Here is an 18,925-nt window from a genome sequence, read left to right as displayed (position 1 = left end):
CTAAAGATCCTTGCAGTTGACAGGTCTGCCATACCCATGGGTGCACCTGTTGCTGTACCAAACTCGCGTCATATGGCTGTTACTGAAAGCTTGAGTTAGCATTATTCTACAGTCTTCCACACCTTGTGTGTATCTCGTCGCTACAGAAAGCTTACCATAATTATGTAGGCTGATCGATCCTGGCATTGAGCATATTCTTGCAACATGGCATGTCAGCATAGGTTTGAGATGCAGCCTTTCAAAAATGTTACACTCGGTATAGCTGACTTCCTTGTACGTGCATGCAGATAAATCCGGAGCAAGCCCTCACAGCATTCTTGGCCAAAGTGGAATTGGAGCAGCTCTCCATCTACGGGCAACAAACGGAACAGCAGATATTGGAGCCGCTCAAGGCCTATGAGTGAGTACACACTGCTCAAGATGTCCTCTTTTATTTTTATTTTTGCAATACGATTTTTGTAATATGCAGAGGTTGTGGGTTCAGTCCCCTAGTGGTGTCAAGTTATTTTTTCGTAAAGTTGAATTTTTCCTTTATTGTGTAATTATTACACTTCAAATAACAACAACAAAAAGAAACTACAACATCCCCTATGCTTTTTTTTTTTTGCTTCATTATCTTTGACTTCAGCTGATTGCATCTAACAAAAACAACCTCCTCAATCTGTTTCCCTTCTTTTGTTGTGTTTAGACGGCTCTGTTTAGTGGCTGTTTTTTGACAAATGCAGAAAGAGTGAAATGTTGAGCAAGTGGTCATTGGTGCATTTTAAAACTGCACTATACTGGAAGTAGTGAAGGGTGGAAATTTGGGCATATTGGTAAGACGTAATAAGAAGGGATGGGCGAATATTCGGTCATTTTGAATATTATTAAAGTATTCGAATTCGCTTCGATACGAATTTATATTATTCGAAATTTCGAAGTATTCGAAATGAACGAATATATTTGTTTGACCGCACATGTGTTTGATCGAATATATGTGTTTGACCGTGAAACTACCCAGCCAGGGGAAATCTGCACTGCCGCGAAGCCACACTTCAAGGTTAAGTGTAAATATTTTTTTTAAGTTTAAAAGCGTATTATACGGGCTTATATGTGCTAAGGATAGTAATTTTTAAATTGTAACGTATTGTACCCCTTATAACTTGCATTCTACTGCTATTCAAATGTTGATAATATTCAAGCTTGCTTCCACTTCATTTCAAACCAAAAAAGTGACATTCACTCATACCTAGTTCCAATCCTTAAAAATATTGTGCAAGGGTCATGACGAAAATGCTCATTTTTCATAATATGTGGTACATGCTATTCGAACCAAGGTATATGTAAACTGGTAGCGTAACTTCCGTAGAAGCCCACGTGTCAAGCCGGTGGCTAGTTGTTGCAACAGTCGCCATCTATGTGAGGAGGGGACAAACAAAATTTAAAAAAAAGAAAAAGATGACGTCACAACCGGAAGCGGAAATGACGTCACGTTTTAACGCGATGGGCGCGAAATTATGAAATTTTTTTGACAGGGCGCCGCTTCTCACTTTTTTTTTTATAGCTGCATGTTCTTTTTCTTATCACTATGACGGCTCCATAATGGAAGCCTGCAAGATAACGGGAAGACGAAAAAGACAGATTTGATAAATAAGGTGTATTTTATTGGCGAAATATTGCAGTTGAACAGGATATTACCCCAAGATATATAACACAAAAATCAGAAGTAGCATAATTCAACGTGCACACTGTGATGGTGTAATGTGGGCCCAGGATCCGAAATAATTCAACCGGCAGTCAGGTGATTCTGTACACACAACACAGACTTTAACACAACCGATAACTCTGACGATTCACACACAACACACTACAGCATTCCTTATTTACATCCTAAACATCCTACGCGCCTCGCACACAAACTGTCCTTCTCGCCGTTATGAACTGTTGCCGCTGCGGCGAGGTCGGTCGTCACCAGTACTCCTTGGGCAGTCAACAGTCACGCTGCCTTGACCGTGGCGAGGTGGTAGTGGTGGTGATGATGGCACTGCAGGCCGGTAAATCACCGGGCCACTGCAGCGCAGGTTGGCTGCCCGTCGCCAACATGAGCCGCGGCCACCTCGTGACACCACTCGGGCCCCAGAACCTCACGCCAGGAACAGACTAGGCTGCCGGTCTCTGTGTCAGCACCGGGCACAGAGCGGGAATCAGGCTCACCAGGTCCACATGGCTGCCGGACGCCTGGTTAAGCGATGTCGCGACCCGAACCGCCGACCAGCGGCTGCCGTTCCAACCGTGTCGCGCTCCAACTCCTCGAGCCGCACGCCCCGCTCGCGCTTCCTTTTCGTCGACTTCCCCTCCAAGGCGTACCGCAGAGCAGAACTGTCGTTCCCTCTTCGCCCCGTCACGGGCCACACAATCCACATCATCACACACACAAACCTTGCACACGTGTTGCTCTTGCATCCGTAGACAGCGCAGCGTTTCTTCGCGTAGCGTGGCGGACTCATCGTCCCGAAGGGCGACAGCACGCCGGCCGTGCGCTGGCAAAACAGTCACTGAAACGCTTCCCGATGGCTGCGATGGGCTATATTACCTTCTGCCAAGTACCACGACTAGAAAACAAACGGTTATGCGAGGAAATATCTACGGACGACAGGCACAAACCTACTGCGCAAAAACGAGCGACGCCATTTGCATCTCAAAATGCGCAAAACCGTTGGCCCATGTTACCAGACTGCCTGCATGTGCCCGCTGTTTCTGAAAATAAACGAAAAAAATTGGCCACTCAACCACATACCCAAGACTAAAGTTTGATTAAAGTAATCTACTAATTTAATTCGTGACAAATAAATTTAAAACTAATGAAAATAAACGCTTAATTAATTTTTTGTTTTCATTATTTGTCCCCTCCTCACCTAGTAGCGCTTTAGTCGTCACGCGGGTGTTGATGTTTGTCGCAATAGGTTTCCGACCACTTTTCGTTCCGACTTTCGCGACCTATTTAGATTGACCTTGATTCGAACTATTCGATTCGAAATTATTCGACCAAATCACTATTCGCTTTGGATTCGCTTCGAACCTCAAATTCACTATTCGCCCATCCCTAGTAATAAGTTTTAAGAACAGCGCAACAGGCAAGGACTGGCAAAGGACTCACACACGCAAGTGTGTAAGTTCCCCATCAATTGCGCTGTTGCAAAAAGAGATTGCACATTTCATTCAGTGTTGAATTGTACTGTCCTCAAGCACAGTCAACATGTGACAAGTGATTTCTCATCCTATAGTCATTGACATGGTTGATAACTGCACCCTCTTCTACGCATGCCTCCATATCGTATATACATTGTCTTTGCTTTGCTATTAAATGTAGTTGAAAGTCAGCGCTGTGTTTGTGCTCTTCACCAGTTTTTATCTGTAGCGCTGTTAAATTTATTACTGGCAGTAGGTTTACGTGGTGTCCTGCAATGAGTAATAAACACTACATTTTGCTTAGACATGTTGATCACTTGGTAGAAAGAAACACTGCTCTGTTATTTCTGGCAGCCAATTTGTGGAGCAGTGCTTCAGTCCATTTGCGTCCACCCTGGCACGAGACAGGAGTCCCTATCGGGACCTCGAGGCCGAGCTGAACAACATGGTGTCGGCGCTCAAGGCGGAAGTGGACAAGTGAGCATGTTTGTTATGTTGCTACCTTACAGTGCAGTGGGTGAGTGTGATGAATGCAGTCTTGAATGACCCTGATTGATTGATTGATTGATTGATTGATTGATTGATTGATTGATTGATTGATTGATTGATTGATTGATTGATTGATTGCTGAACCTGGGGTGTTATTCTGGACACTGTCAGATTTCATAATGGCGGCATTTTGTGCCAATCAGAGAGGTCGTAGCAGTCCCCTGGGCCACTCAGAGTTGACAAGATGGCAAATATGGCAAAATGGTGCAATTCAACAGTGTCCAGAATAGCACCCCTGGACATGTCATCCTTGCAAAATACATACAAAGGCTCTATGAGCAGTGCCCATCCTTTTTCATTTGTTCACAATTATTTGGCTTGAGCAAACTATTTGACAACCTCTTCGGCAGAACGTGTGTACACCAGAAAGATCTTATATTCTTATATCTCATGCATACTTGGGTATATACAATGAAGTCGCGCTGTAAGAAAGTTTTTGCATAGGAGCAATCGGGGTACAACATTTTCTGATTCAGGTGCAGTCTGATACAGTGATTTCATTAATCCTTTGGCTGCCGAGGGTTTCGGATGTTTCTGCCCGTAGTGTGCCACAAATTTCTTCTAATCACTGTGCTAGCAGGCTTTAGATTCAAGTGCTATTCATAGACGATATGTTGCTGATCGTATCGCAAAGCTTACAATCTTCTGTACAGTATAGTATAGTTTCTGTGTATGGTATTGCAACTGTGGTACGATATGTAAATTGAAGTCTGTCTTTCAAGAGCAATAAATCATGCAGTTTGGGGGCTCCTTCCTTTTCTTTCTTTTTTTTTTGTGTGTTACAGAGATAGCAACAGCGATGAAAAATTCTTGGAACACTTGGTGTCGCTGGAGCCAACGCTTTAACAAGTGGTCTTGTCTTCTTCAAAGCTGCAACTTCAAGGCTCCAACAGTTGCAGCCTTGAAAAAGACAAGACTGCTTGTCAAAGCATTGGCTCCAGCGACACCATGCGTTCCAAGGATTTTTCATCGCTTCAAGCTTCCATCTTCCCCTGGCCTGTTGATATCTTGGAGGTAGCAACAGTGGCACGCTTGTGACTTCACTGCAATGCACTCTCATAAACACCAAGATATGTGGGAGTGGAGCCGAGAGAGCTACGATTGCTCCACTGACGCAGGCGCAAGCGTGAGCTGCAGCTGGGCCTGGGCGTGGGCTGTCGCCAGCGGACACGCATGACGGCTGCTGGCCTGCACTCGGCGCTGGTCGCAGGGTCCAGTTGGCCCAACACCTGCTGCCCCAGCTGCCCTCAGCCCACTGGCAGGACCGGGGGCTCGAGGAGAAGGACTGGCTCGGTCAGTGACCTACTAGATTTTGTGAGGTCGAAGTTTGCAACGAGCAGCTAATGATTTTACACTCGGTATCTGGTACACTGCCCCTCACAGTGCGTTGTTGTCCTGTTTGGTTAGGTTAGCTTAGGTGCGACGGTCAAGTTAGGTCTCTCGTGCGACGCATTTCTGTCATTTGCATTTCTAAGCGTCTGGGGGTGTTCTGTTGTTGGAGCAAAGGTATTGCTATGCGGGACTAGTCTCGCTATAAGCACAGGTTCATATGTAATGCAGAATTGTTAAACACTCTGATATCATAACAGCAGAGTGACTGAAACAACAGCACGATGCACCTCCGTGGCACTCTGCACTGTTTCTCAGGCACCAGACATGATATTGAAAAAAAAAAGCGAGCAAGAAGGGGCAGCGCACAGGCACTGTGACAAAAGACGACACCAAGTCTCCATTTCTGGGTGTTTTTGTTGTTGTTCTCATTCTTCTAGTTTTCTGGTTATCCAAGTTTGTGAAATGATGTTCAAATGTTGATAATTCTTGTGCTTTACCAAGGATTGCTATCAGCTGGTCCATGCTTTTCGTGAAAAAGGGGATTGCCTTTATTGCAGGCTTGGCAGCCCAGCTGTACTCTGAGACATTCTCACCCGAGTTCTTGGTGCCCCTGCTAGAGGATGATGTGGCCTTTACGCTCCAGGTTTGTTTTTTGTCTGGCTGTTGCCCTTGGCTCCTTCAAGTAAGATGCTTTCTAAAGATTTAACTCTAAGAATTGTTTTCTTGTGGTTTCACTGTTCAGAGCGATCAGTATGATAATGAAAAGAAAAGAAACATTATTGAAAATATTAGCCGCACTAAAACAGTTATTCCTTTCTCGAAGCAATTACAGCCTTATGTTTTCCTAGCATTATCCTACGCAGCACCTGGCGTGCATGCATGTCCGGTGTCTTGACTATCTCATTTGCACGAACAGGTGGTGGACGTGGATCTGACTAAGTACAGGGAGCTTGCGCAGACGCACGGAGCCGTGGACATAGACACATCCAGGGTTGTCCACCTTCCCAAAGGTGCGTCTTCTGTCCGGCTTACACTGTGGAGCTTCCTTTCAAAACTCAAGCTTTGGGCTTTGTTGACTATGATTTGTATTGAACTAGTTACCTACGATTATTTACTTGTAGTCTTGGATTGCCGTGGAAACGGGAACAAAGGTCTTTGTCGGAAGTGTCGGCGATATGTTTGTCGTTGGAGAATTGAAGCCAGTTGTTCCTCAGGAAATGTTTGCCAAGTAGAATTCTGATGGCTTAGCACCATTTCTGAACTTGTTATGTGAAAGCAACAAAAGAACTTGCAATAAAATCTTTTTTTTTCTATGCTAATGAATTTGTCCCGTTTCATATTTGTAGTACTTCTCCAAGCTCGTTGCATTTCGCATGATGCAGTGTAGCAGCTGTACTGGCAATTGTTGCTGTGCAGGGAAGATCCACATACACACTCCTTACCTGGATCCATCTGCGTTCAACCCTCAGTCATCCGCTGCTGGCCACACAACCACGTCCAAAACTAAAAGGTGAGAGCTGTTAGCAGGCAATGAACTATTGGTGAAAATTCTCTTTTGTTTATTGCTTGCTGTGTTTGCGTTACTCAAGAATGTTGTAATGGCATACTGTTTGGATAGGACTGATAGAAAAGACTCGTTAGAGCTGCAAAACCGCCTCTTTGTAGTTTTAATTTGATGCATAAACGGCAACTTTTGCCACTTCATTGTAAAATGGCTGGTCTGTAGAGCTCATAGGTCGGCAAACTCACTCACCCAGACTCACTCAGACCGGGCCATGAGTCTGAGTGGGTCCGGGTGAGTAATATTTTGGTGAGATTGCGTCCGAGTGGGTCTGGTTGAGAAAAATTTTAGTGAGTCTGAGTCCGAGTGGGCCCGGTCGAGGAAAATATTGGTGAGTCTGAATCCCAGTAAGCCCTAAGCGCAAAATATATTTCTCGAGTGAGTCTGAGTGAGCTCTACTTTTTTGCTGACCTATGGTAGAGCTGCTTTAAAAGTCATGATAAGATCAGCAGTCTTTTTATTTTTTTTCCTCCTGTTCACAGCGTAACTAATTTCTAGGCATTAAAGATGCAGTCACAACCAATAATATTTTTAGAAACCGAAGTTTTAGACTTGCTTAGTTGTTTGGACATGCAAGCAACAATGCCAATAACTCTTAGAAACAATTGTATGATGGCAGCTGCAACTTCTGTCGATATTTTGTGACTATTTCATAAATAAACTTACGGATATTTCTGCGGATACCTCCTTGCGATACCTTTCACTTTAATGTCTGCAGGATTTCTACAAATAATAAAAAACTCACGGGTCCCTTATGCACTTGCCTAAAACTACTTGAAGGCGAAAGCCATCCAGTATGGCTATTTTATCATCATCGGAGCTTAAGAGCTCATATGAGTAGCTGCACACTTTGTTGATGCTGTGGCTGGTGATGTTGATAAATTATAGCTCAGCCATTTGTAATGGGTTTGCAGCTTTCAACCACTCGTTATGCAGTGCGCATGGTGCGATGCCTGGTGCGATTCTATGCTTCTTCCACGCAGCATTACGTTCGTTAAAGTGACACCTCGCCCGACGTGACGACTGTATAGGGTCTTCTTCCAAAGTGGCTTTAAGCACTACTATGGTTTTGTTGCAGAATACTTGACTGCCTTGCAGAATACCCGAGTTCGATTCTGGCTTGAACCCTAATTTTTATCTGATTTTTTTTAAGCCCACATGGCTTTTGTACCGCACGCTTAAGGCTTTCGCCTTAATAAAGTTCACACTGGCCATGGTGGTCTAGTGGTTATGGTGCTCGACTGCTAACCCGAAAGTCATAGGATTGGATCCCGGCCACAACGGCCACATTTCAATCGAGGCGAAATGCTAGAGGCCCGTGTACGTAGATTTAGGTGCACGTTAAAGAACATCGAATTGTCAAAATTTCTGGAGCTCTCCACTACAGTGTCCCTCATAATCATATGGTGGTTTTGGGACATAAAACCCCAATAATTATTATTAATAAATTTCACGGTTTTGTGGGCATATAAATGTGGGTTGGCCCACGAGCACGACTGAAACAAAAGGCGCTCCTTTGCTTGACAGGCCCCCATGGAAGCGGCAGGAGAGCGGGAGTGAGCGACCCAGTCTTCCCCCGGCGGTCCCCCACCCGGCCAAGATTGCACTGATCATCTTCAACCGTGAGAATGAAGACCCAATACCGTTGGACTCGGATGCCTGCCAGCAGGTTCTCAAGGTGGGTCCTTTTACGAACTAAGGTCTGAGCAAAAGTCGGCTGGGACTGTGTCGGCTGACTTGAAACTTCGTGATAACACTCGGCTCTCATGTGTACCTCGACTTTTGTCTTTCCTGCACAGCTCCCGAGATTCAGCTTCCATGAATCACAGGCATGCGATGGTGGAGAATTGGTATAAGTTACATAGCTGTAATGAGATGGTGTAAGTGGCGTCAGCTAACAGTGCCTGTAACTCAGATGTTTGAGGAACATGCTTCTTGCTCTTCAGTGTTTAACCACACAATCAACATAAGAGAGAGCTTGTGGTGTCTCATTTGCTTTTTCTTTTCTTTTTTGTCATTTTCGTTTTATAACTTTAAGGACTGCCATAAAGGTGGCATTACACGAAGTTTAGGTATACGGAGAATGAACAAGGTATTACTAACAGTCGTGCAAATATGCATGAGTGGTCATGAAAACTGGTTCCATTCATTAAGTGTTCTTGGCATGAAGAGGAGTTGAAGTAAGCATCAGTCCGTCACAATTGAACCCATACTTCGAGTGGATTTCCCGTACAAGATGGCATGTAAGAATAGTGCAGTAGCAATTGGTCTGTAAGAAGAGGGTTCAACTAATAGATTTCGTGTGCCATGTGATCAACACAAATGGACCAGTGGCCAGTTGTTAGAAGCAGCGCTTGCTTTCTGCTGAGGTATGCACTTCTGACATGTGCAGGCTGTCTACAGTGGGAGCAGCACTGCACAGCCCGTCGGGAGCAGCGGGGCTAGCAGCAGTGGCACTCCGAGCATCCAGATGACACCGTCAGCCGAGGACGTCAGTCTCGAGCCACAGGGTCAGAGGGCTACGTACACCCACGGAGGCCCACACAATAGCACCTGCGTATGACAAGCGGCCACTGGTGGTTTCGGTTGGGCATGACGCGGTTTGTCGTCTCCAGCTACACGACACGGTTGCTGCGACAATATGCATATGAGCTGCATGCATATGAGCTTCGTATGCGTACGAGCTGTCGTGAGTTGCATGTAGGTTGAAGTGGATTTTGCTCAGCCCGCTTAGAAGGCATGGGGGGGGCCATACAAAGTCACTCGGCCAGAAATGGGATGTACCCATCTGAACACCGAATTTACAACTAGCTTTAGCATTGAACAAGTACCACGAGCAGCTAGCACTAGCAGCTAGTTAGGGTGCATTGAGAAAGTATTGCTAGCACTTCATATCGAGACAGAGGATAACAGGAAGATAGAGAATTGAAGTGATCAGCTGTGGTTAAAGAAGGGTTGTTGCTAGAACCAATGTCTCGGCAAGCGGATTTGTCTTCAGTTGGCATTGGTTCATGAAAACGTCGAAGGCAAGCTGTAGCATCAATAAAGACAAGTCCACTCGTCGAAACATTGGCTCCAGTGACATCTCTGGTTGAACTACTGTTGATCACTAGCGAATCATGTTTTTCAAAAATGACGCGTACAAAAGGAGGACATTGTCCTTTGAAAGGTCAGGCTTTACAGTTGGTGCAGTGAAAGCAGTTCTTCATGAAAGGTAGCAGTTGCCAAGTGAGAGCATTGTTTGAATCCCTCCATAATAGTATCTCGACGGCTACCAGATTGTCTGTTGAAATTCCTTGGAATGTGACACAAGGTGCACTGCGTCGAGTGCTTGTGCAGGCCTAAATGTTTTATTCAAGGATGTACTCTTTCTTACTGAGCTGCGCTGGGCTTGATATCGGTGCACACGTCCAGCCATTCTTGCTTTAAAATTTGCTACCTACAAAGAATGTGTAAGTGGTGAGCCGTACCGAATTCATGTTGGCCCTGTGCGGGCTGAAGTTGCATAGTGTGGTGTGTGTAAAGGTACCACCGAATCTCATAATCACCGCAGTGTGCACAAGCTGAGCAACTGTGTCATATACTACTACTACTGTGTGGATAAAAGCGTGGTATGTACCCTCTGGGCACTGCCTTGTTATCAAAGAGGACAGGTATACCTGCTTATGGAGTTATTTCCATTAATTCAAGATCAGTTAATCTGACCTGAATTTTAATTTAACCCTGTACTAATGTCCCAGGAGAAACCAATGGTTTTCTAACTTCTTCCTATTCTAACATCAGATTATACAGTAATCCAAACCAATTTTTCATGTGTCGTTACAGTTAAAATCCACGGTATCATGTGTGTCAAGAAGTAAATAGTGTGGAGGCATCGCCTCTAAGTGTAGCCCATTGCCGCTCATGCAGTTGCATGACAGTAATTGAGACAGGAGATCCATGCCAACTAGAGGCAACATTTTGTGTAAGTTAGTGTGTGATAGAACATTTTAACGTTTGTCAAGTAGGGGTTATGCTCGGCCAAGCCGTCGTCGTACCGAGCCTTGTGAAATGCTAACATGCTGGTCAGTGTTCTTTGTGTTATTAAGATGGTGCGCACCAAGTACAGCACTTCTTTCTTACTTGCTCATTTATTTGAGCTTCTAATGCAGCAATTTCAAACTATGTGTCTTGACATGGAAGCAAGTATGTTGAATAATGCACATCTCATATTTTTTGTTCATTGCGTGTCTGCATGTCGAGCTGAGCTTGCAGATTCTGGTTAGTTCAAATAAAAAAAGTTGCGGGCACCATCTGATTTCAAAACACGCATGCAAAGCAACACCCACGAGGAAAGTGCTTTCGTTGTATTTACAGCATGGCGTCATTTGAAGCACGAAGCACAGTGGCTCCGCTCTGGTTCCAGCCAAAATATGTCCCATGCAATCAATTGCAGTTAAATTGGCCATTTCTCACAGTGTAAAATATATGCACCAGAAGTCAGTGTAAGATGCACTGCATGCCACCTGATACCAATGGCTGCAGTTTTTGTCAATCGAGGTACAGTTTGCTGTGTGCTTGCATTATAAGGGGTTTTTAACTTAGTGTGATATATGATATGTTACTGTGGTGTGTTAGTGCTGCTGTGCACGCACCAGTTTCTAGGATGCTACTGAAGACAAATCAAGAGAATGTTTGGTTATACTATCACTGTGTTCCGTGTTAGATGATCAAGTAGATGACACAGGAAATAAATATGCTTTTAGGGTGTTCATTGTCGCCAACGTATCGGTGGCATTAATGCTGCGGTGTCATCATCTAGGTGTTGATAAAAACTGTCCTGGCTTGGTACAGGCTTTGTAGGCCTAGCATAGTAGGCTTAGCATAGTAGGCCTAGCATGGTAGGCCTAACATATGTAATTGTAATAATACTTCCAAAACATTGCTTTGCTATCATCATAAGGTAAAACTGAGCAGTGGCTTATTTTGCCATTAATTTCTAGTTCATGACAAGCAGAAAGCATGAATACAGATCAGTGTGGGCACTTCAAGCCATGTTGTTGCTCAATTGCAGCGACCGGCAGTGGCCACTGTGGTTCTGCATAGCGTAGGACACACGTGCCCCATGGGCCAACCATATCACAGTAGCATATTGCATATCACGCAAAGCAAGAGCTCTCTAATGTTTAGCACCAAGTATAATATTATGGCATATCTCTAGCACCAGCAGCGTAGTGTTTGGGTGTGCACCGTTCTTCATTAGAAATAAGCACTTGTACTTGCACGTGTTGCTGCCATGTTTTGGCCAATTCTAGTATAGAGATTCCTTTTTTTGCAATTGCAATGCTTATTACAGTGAGGCTGAGTCTCTTGTGGAAGTAGGTACCATGACAAGTGAAGCACTGTAAAGGGCAGTGTGCCATTTCTTTCCAGTATTAACAACATTGTAAGGTGTTCTCGCTTTAACTCTCAGTGTGAACTAAACCAGCACTTTATTTTTGCCAGAGTGATTCGATCACTTATTTTTGCCATAGTCAATCGTTTATATTACAAGACAGCGATTGAAATTTTTTTCAGACACCGTTCAGCTCGGAAGTTTTGTAAATCTAGGAAGATTGTATACGCTATTGTCCTTGGGAAGCAAGAAGATTTTAGCTCTTCCTTTTGAGTTAGTCATCTTTGGAGGCCATTACTAATACATTATCCAGAGACACGAAACAGCCAGCATACTTGATAAGCTGTGGCATTGCAGAGTAGGTTCATTGCTACTTGTGTATAAATGCACCAAACGTCCGACGTCTCTTTTGTGGAGTGAAACCATTTTTTGCTGCCTGAATGCACCGTTTCTGAATGCTGCACTGACGTAGTTTGGATTGTACTGCGTAGTAATTTTGGATGTAAATGTGCAGAAGCCAACTTAGCACCCGAAAGTTTGTTTCAGCCTGTGTTTTGTGCTTTTCAAGTGGAATAGTCGTACTTGTATAATTTTGCACCCACCATGGCAACTCTGATGAGTGGTAGGTCATAGCTGAATGATTCCTAACTGTAAAGGAACAGGTGCCTAGTTGAAGGATGTGCTTGTCAGAACTTTGGTGCTGTCTGTTTGGATAGGCCCCTGCTTGTCACTGCCATTTCCAGCATTTTTTACACTAAAAGCAATGTTGGGCCAGTGTGTACCATTAACGTGAACCTGACTGCCTGGAGCAAAGTGCCGGTTGTTGCGACTGGGTGTCTTCTAACGAAAGATGTGGATCAGTTAGTTATTTGGCTTTTCCTGAATGCGTGTGTGCGTGCATGTGTGCACATGAGTTTCGAATAGATCCCCCTTTTTTTCTCATGTTCAACAGTTCTAGGTTCAGTAATTAAAAGCAGCAAGGAACGGTGAGGATTACTTATCAGAATTTGCAACAGTTCTGAGAATTTAATCGTTTTCAACTCTAGACCAAGAAAGGTGGAGTCCAAGCACATCTGTTTTTCTCGCATTGAAGTTCAAAATGGGTAACTTGCACCGACTCAGCCGACATTCTATTTTGCTTAAGTTCCTAGAAGTGGAACATGCATCGAGGCCCAAGAGCATTAATTTTTACACAGATGAACACCTTGTTTGGAGCTTGCGAGCTAATTTACGTTCTTCTAATGGCAATACGACTCATTCCCGTGAAGTGTCTTTCGCGCCTTTGTCTTGGCCGTCCGTCCTTAGCACAGTCTGGCAGGAACAGAGCTAGACCGTGCTGCAAGCGAGGAAAATTCCATGCTTTCAGCTTTGTGATGTGTTCTTTACTAAACCAATGGGATGCCGTCACCAGATATATTATCAGAAATTGCAATCTTCTCATCATTCCTTACATGTGCAAAATTGTTTGCTGGACCAGGAACGGTGTAAATCAGTATTAAGGTCTGTTTTGTCTTTCTTTTTGCCTTATAAGTGAAGAAGAAGAATGAGGCTGTCCGATGCACACACTCTGGCCTCTGGTGCCACTGAGCATTCTTCAATATCCTTTAGAGGTTTTGGTTTGGTTGTTTTATTGAAAGCTGTTCCCACTTAACATCTAAAAAAAAAGGCAGGAGTCGGGGGAAGATGGACGATTGTATGAATGTCCTAATGAAACTTTACTGCAAACGAATCTCTCACCCGCATGTACGAAGAAATCTGAACTCTCATGAGGCTACATCTTATACTTCAAAATTTGATTTCGTGTTCTAGACTCCCGTATGGCACTGCTTGTTTCAAATAGTTACTTTGCAGTCCCAGGGAGACAGGCAGCACCAAACAGATGGGAACAGGTGTTATATTGTCAAAGTGAAGGGACCAGCGTAAGATCATGTGCTGGATCAATGACAGCACCAGGTATACATGATTCTTATGTGCCAAGTCTGGTCAATTGATTACTTGCAGTCACTGTCAGCTTCTACAAGATTTTTCTCATCTTGATTAGTCATTTTTAACTAATTTATACTGATCTTTCTCACGTGGAACTTATGAGATTGAATGCTAAGGGGTAAATGAAAGCTAAAGAGTCAGCTACGGAAGTGGTTACTGAATGGTTTTATTTATGCCTTGTGACCTTGGCCATTTGTCAAGTTTTTTTTTTTTTTCTTCTCTGTCGACGATGTCTTATTCTGGAGGCAACATTGTAGTTGGGCGTTTCTGGAACCCGAGCAGTGACTACAAACGATGAGACCACAAAAGCAAGTGCGAGTTTGTGGCATGATCAAGGCATAAAACGTCACTAAATCATGATTCTTGTCCTGTTGATCAACTTTCAGAACAATGTTTGTCATGTTCATATAATATAAAAAGGCCACTGTGGTCCCCATTTTTTTGCTTTTGTTTGTTTGTTTCGGAGATTAACACATCATGTATTCATTAAAAAATTTAAAGCTTGCCTGAAGGTCTCTTCAGTAACATACTCGTTGGTCAAATCATTTAAGACAATTATGTACCACTCAGATGTCTCAGCATTCAACTTTTTCACTTTGGTTTTCATGGCTACACTTGTAAAGTTTTCTGGGCTTCGTTATTAATACGCATAACTCTATGAATGCGCGTGTCAGTAAGGGCTGACCTCATTTTTAATGTCCTGAAGAACAGTTTCTCAAGTTCGTCAATTTTTGGTGTTGTTTTTTATTACATTGGTAGTTGACTGCCAGTACGGGCATCTTGAGCCAGAATATTTCAGTCTGCCCTGATGATGCATTTAGGCTATGATCTGTGTTGCACGTGGCGTGTTATTTACTAGTAAGGTACAGTGTTAACTTCATTTCCTATCCTATTGTGTTCAAACCTGACAGCTGTAATTCACAGCACACCTTTTTGTCTGTGGGTCATGTGGACATTTGGGACCAGTTTGAGAAAAGCTTGATCACAGGATTTGCAACAGCAAACTTTCTTTGAAATTCGTGCTGATCATGCTGAACAGAACTGTGCCCACAGCTTGAGAGTTGAGTAAGGTGTCTTAAAATGTCTCTGGATGTTTAATAGGCATAACAAGATTTGCACAAATTTAAAAATTACGTCCAAAAGTGTTTGTAAGGTATTTGGTTCTTGCGTATGCTCTATCAGCTATGGTTTTGCAGAGTTGTATCTGTTATATTAAAAAGAAAAGAAAAAAATGGGCACTTTTGACCACACAACCGCATTAATAACAAATATCTGTTTTGTTAAGTTTGTGAAACTATTGAGGACAAAATTAAAGTTCCGCAGCTGTAAGTTTTTGTAATGAACTTCCTCATTGAAATGTTGCTGGTCTTACTTGAGTTATACTACTTTATCATTCCCCCCCCCCCTTTTTTTTTTTTGATAAACACACTTGCTTTAACTCATCCTATCAAAGCTTGGTGCAGTCACTTTTTCCAGTACAAGGATTTTTTTATTATTTTGATACACGTACAATAATTAGAAGTCTGATGACATATGGTTGTATTTCTTTTACATCTTTAGCATTTTTTTACTAATTTATTTTTTGTTTCTTGAAAAACTAAAAGTAAACTGCCAACTAACCCAATGTCGCACCTTGCTGCAGAAAGAGACTTCTTCTTTTGCTGCTGCAGACCATTTTTGTGTAACTGAGGCCTATTTTTAAAGTTTCTTAATTGTGATTAACTTTTCTTTTTTCTCTTACTGTAGATTTATATAGGGACCATTAGAATTATTTTTACCTTACTCTATAACCTAAAACAGCCAAAATAACTAATACATTCACATCTTTGCATTGTGTTTCCAAGTATATCTGCAGGGTTTGTAGTGTTAAGTGCTTTAGCTTTTAAAGGTGACGTGCATGTAATGGTGCAGACAAATGTTATTGTGACGTGTGAGCTGTGGCCAGACTGCATTCCAGTGCCCTCGTGAGTGAGATGAACATTAAAGCACACATGCAAGCCTTCAAGCACTGATCAGCAATTCACAGCTCTCAGTGAGAACCAGTGAATCAGATCTTCATTAGCGGCATCTGCAGCTGAACAATTGCTAGTGTGATGGCAGTAGTAGCATAGCTGTTTCTGCAGTATGTATGCACTAGACATGCCATCATGACATAAGCGACTGTGGCTGTGCTCCGAGTGTCATTACGCTCCCGAGTGTTCAGATGCAGAAACTGAAAACAACTCTCCAACCCACTGGTAACGAAATAGATTAGGAAGTGTGAACTGGCTATCAGCCCTGGCCTGCGCGCATGTGTGATCTCATTTTTAGATTCTCCCCGATGCTGCTAAAGGGCACCGGGATGCAGTTTCTCCAGAACTCGTGTGTTCAAAATACCTTTGCCTATGCCCGTGCAGTTTCGGAAAGAAGAAATTAATGAGACATTGTCATATGCAAAAGAAAATTGCTGTCTATGACTGCAAGTTTGTCATGCCCCCTCAATTCCGTATCGCTCTGTATTTTACCAATATTGCCATTGTCGTAATGACTTAAATTTTTCTGTTGTGCAATATGTGCAGTGCCGTCATATATGGCAGAGAACATTGTCTTTGCAGTAAATATAATGAATTATCAGTTGTGATGAAGTAAACGTAGGATAGTCTTGCCAATAAAAACAATGCTGCAAATATACGTTTATGGCAAATATTTTTATACAACGAAACCGTTTCCATGTCAGATGCGACTTCATTATGAGGTTTGACTTTACTAATGACTTGAGGTCACCAGATGCATGTTTAAAATTAAAAGATTAATGTTTTACTAGTTCCTCATTAATAACACTGCATAATGGGTCAAGGATTAATGCTTAGAAGCAATTGCTAATTGAATGTTCTGTGCCATATAAGGCTGTGCTGCACAACTAACGTGTCGGTTATGCCTTTTGTGTTCATGTGTGTGTGTGTGTGTGTGCATGAAAAATAGAAATCAGCGTACAGCTGGCTTTTTGATCAGCGTTTAATGCAACGTCAAAACGGGTGCTGCTATGTTTCTTATTTTAATTTAACTTTTTTCCATTGCACGTTAGGAGTGTACAGCGCCTAGCCAGTGGTGTAATGAGTCTGATCAAAAGAGTACATTGTACACAACTGTCGTGGCAAGTGGTGGCATGTAGATGACGCCAGATTTTTACAAGCAATAGTGGTGCGAACGCTCCTACTGAACAGGGTGGGAGTTGCTGTATTGCATACGAAGGTGTGTGTGTATATAATATATGACCTTGTAACAGTGTTTGTGTGTGTACATAAAATTTTGAATAAAGACAACACATTTGCTATATGCCCATGCACTTGTTTCATGTCTGTAGATGTGGCACACTAGCTCCAGTCCTGCCTTCTTACTTGGCTTGTCTTGCGGTACCATACTCTTAAAGGGGTCATGAAGCACCCGTCGGGCTTGGTGAGAAAACACATCCTGTGAATTGCAGACACTGCTATGAACATCTCAGCCTAATTTTGCGGTCGCGTGCTGCAAGGAGTTTACAAGCAGAGCGCAAAGTTCCCATTTTCTCAGGAGCTCGCTTTTCATACAGAGGCCGGTACTCACACTCTTTGAAGCTGCTGGTGCCCACTGTTTGACGTCAAACATCAGATAGCATGCTATTGGGCAACATCTGGCGTAAATCAAGAGGGTCGTTTGGATCAGATGTGCTTCTTGCCACGGGATGCCGCCACATGCTGGCGCAGCGCTCCATAATCTGCTAACATTACACAGTGAGCCACACTCGCATGCTTGAATCGCACCGGGAGAGCGATCGTGTTTCATCATGTGCACTCAAGGTCATGATGTGTGCAGATGTAACTTTCCCCCGTGCTGTTCCTCCCTGTGTAGCTTCCAGCGCGCTTCGCGGTATGAGAGAAGAGAGAAGGCACTTGAAGCGCGCGACAAACCCCTGTAACTCCATTCGTTCTTGACTGATTCGAGAAATTTTTGCGGCAATCTATTCGTGAGGCAATAAACTGTGATACAGAGGTCATTTGATGATTTCTTGGAAAAGTGGTTAATGACCCTTTTTTGAGGAAGGCTCAAATTTCCATCGTCGCTTGTGTCAGTCAACAGTCGCATGACTTTATGGAGGCAGTCCTATTAGGACACGAAAGGAGGACACAGACTCCTTCCATCATGCGTTCTGAACATGGGTTGTGGAGATATCTCCTGTAGTTTTTGGCCAAACCTGATAAAACTAATTAGATCTGTTTATTTTTTATGCTGATTTCAAATATGCAATAGTTTTGCTTGTAGGTCACCTACTTCAGGAGACAGACAAAGCTGCCTCTCTTTTGTTTCTGGAGGCAGCAGAAAAAAAAAGAATGTTCAGCAGAAAGCAAATATTATTAAATAGCTATATATTATAGCACAGTAAGTGCAGTGCTGCAAACAGTTTTCATATCGTCATAACTAGAACTAGTCATTGAGCAGATGGTCACAATTCAGTGTTTGTGCTGTAACTACCATAAAGAAAAAACAAAATCAAACTTTAGAATTGCATGCGGACAAAATGAGAATTCTGCTCTCGGCACTTTATGGTACACAGTTTGGGCTTTACGTTAACAAAAATTTATAGCTGCCCCTGTTCTAGATCGTGAGGTATCGCTCACACAAACCAAATAAGTGTCCTAAAAGCATTTCAGATTCAGCTAATACACATCGCATAGATATACACTGCAGATGAAATACTGATCTTTTAAAAATTAAGTAAGGCATTACATGTGAAAGAATAGCTGTACGTTTCAATAATATAATAAACAGCTTTTTTTTTCTTTGATTTTTTGGTCTTTACAACTCATGTCCTCCTTCATATTTCTGCCACATACTATAGCATCTTTATAGTAAGCAATCTAGTGCCACCTGAAAATGTCCATAATTCGTCTAGGCCAACACTGGCCAGATGTAGAGTAACCAAATGAGGACTGGATTGG

At 43.0% G+C, this 18,925-nt stretch overlaps 1 protein-coding gene across 1 annotated transcript; it reads left to right on the top strand.

Moving 5' to 3' along the window:
- Positions 1–287: 287 nt before the first annotated feature.
- Positions 288–17,287, top strand: LOC119377880 (uncharacterized; the record flags this gene model as incomplete). Its single annotated transcript, XM_049411658.1, has 9 exons — positions 288–400; positions 3,523–3,645; positions 3,678–3,685; positions 4,855–5,010; positions 5,607–5,692; positions 5,966–6,059; positions 6,466–6,559; positions 8,138–8,288; positions 9,003–17,287. Coding segments are annotated over 9 exons (996 nt in total), but the record flags the coding sequence as incomplete, so codon positions are not given.
- Positions 17,288–18,925: the final 1,638 nt, after the last annotated feature.

The sequence above is a fragment of the Rhipicephalus sanguineus genome, unplaced genomic scaffold, assembly GCF_013339695.2.
Source record: "Rhipicephalus sanguineus isolate Rsan-2018 unplaced genomic scaffold, BIME_Rsan_1.4 Seq6, whole genome shotgun sequence".
Taxonomy (NCBI): Eukaryota; Metazoa; Arthropoda; class Arachnida; order Ixodida; family Ixodidae; genus Rhipicephalus; species Rhipicephalus sanguineus.
Note: the sequence above shows the minus strand (reverse complement) of the source record. Positions and strands in the feature narration are given on the sequence as shown.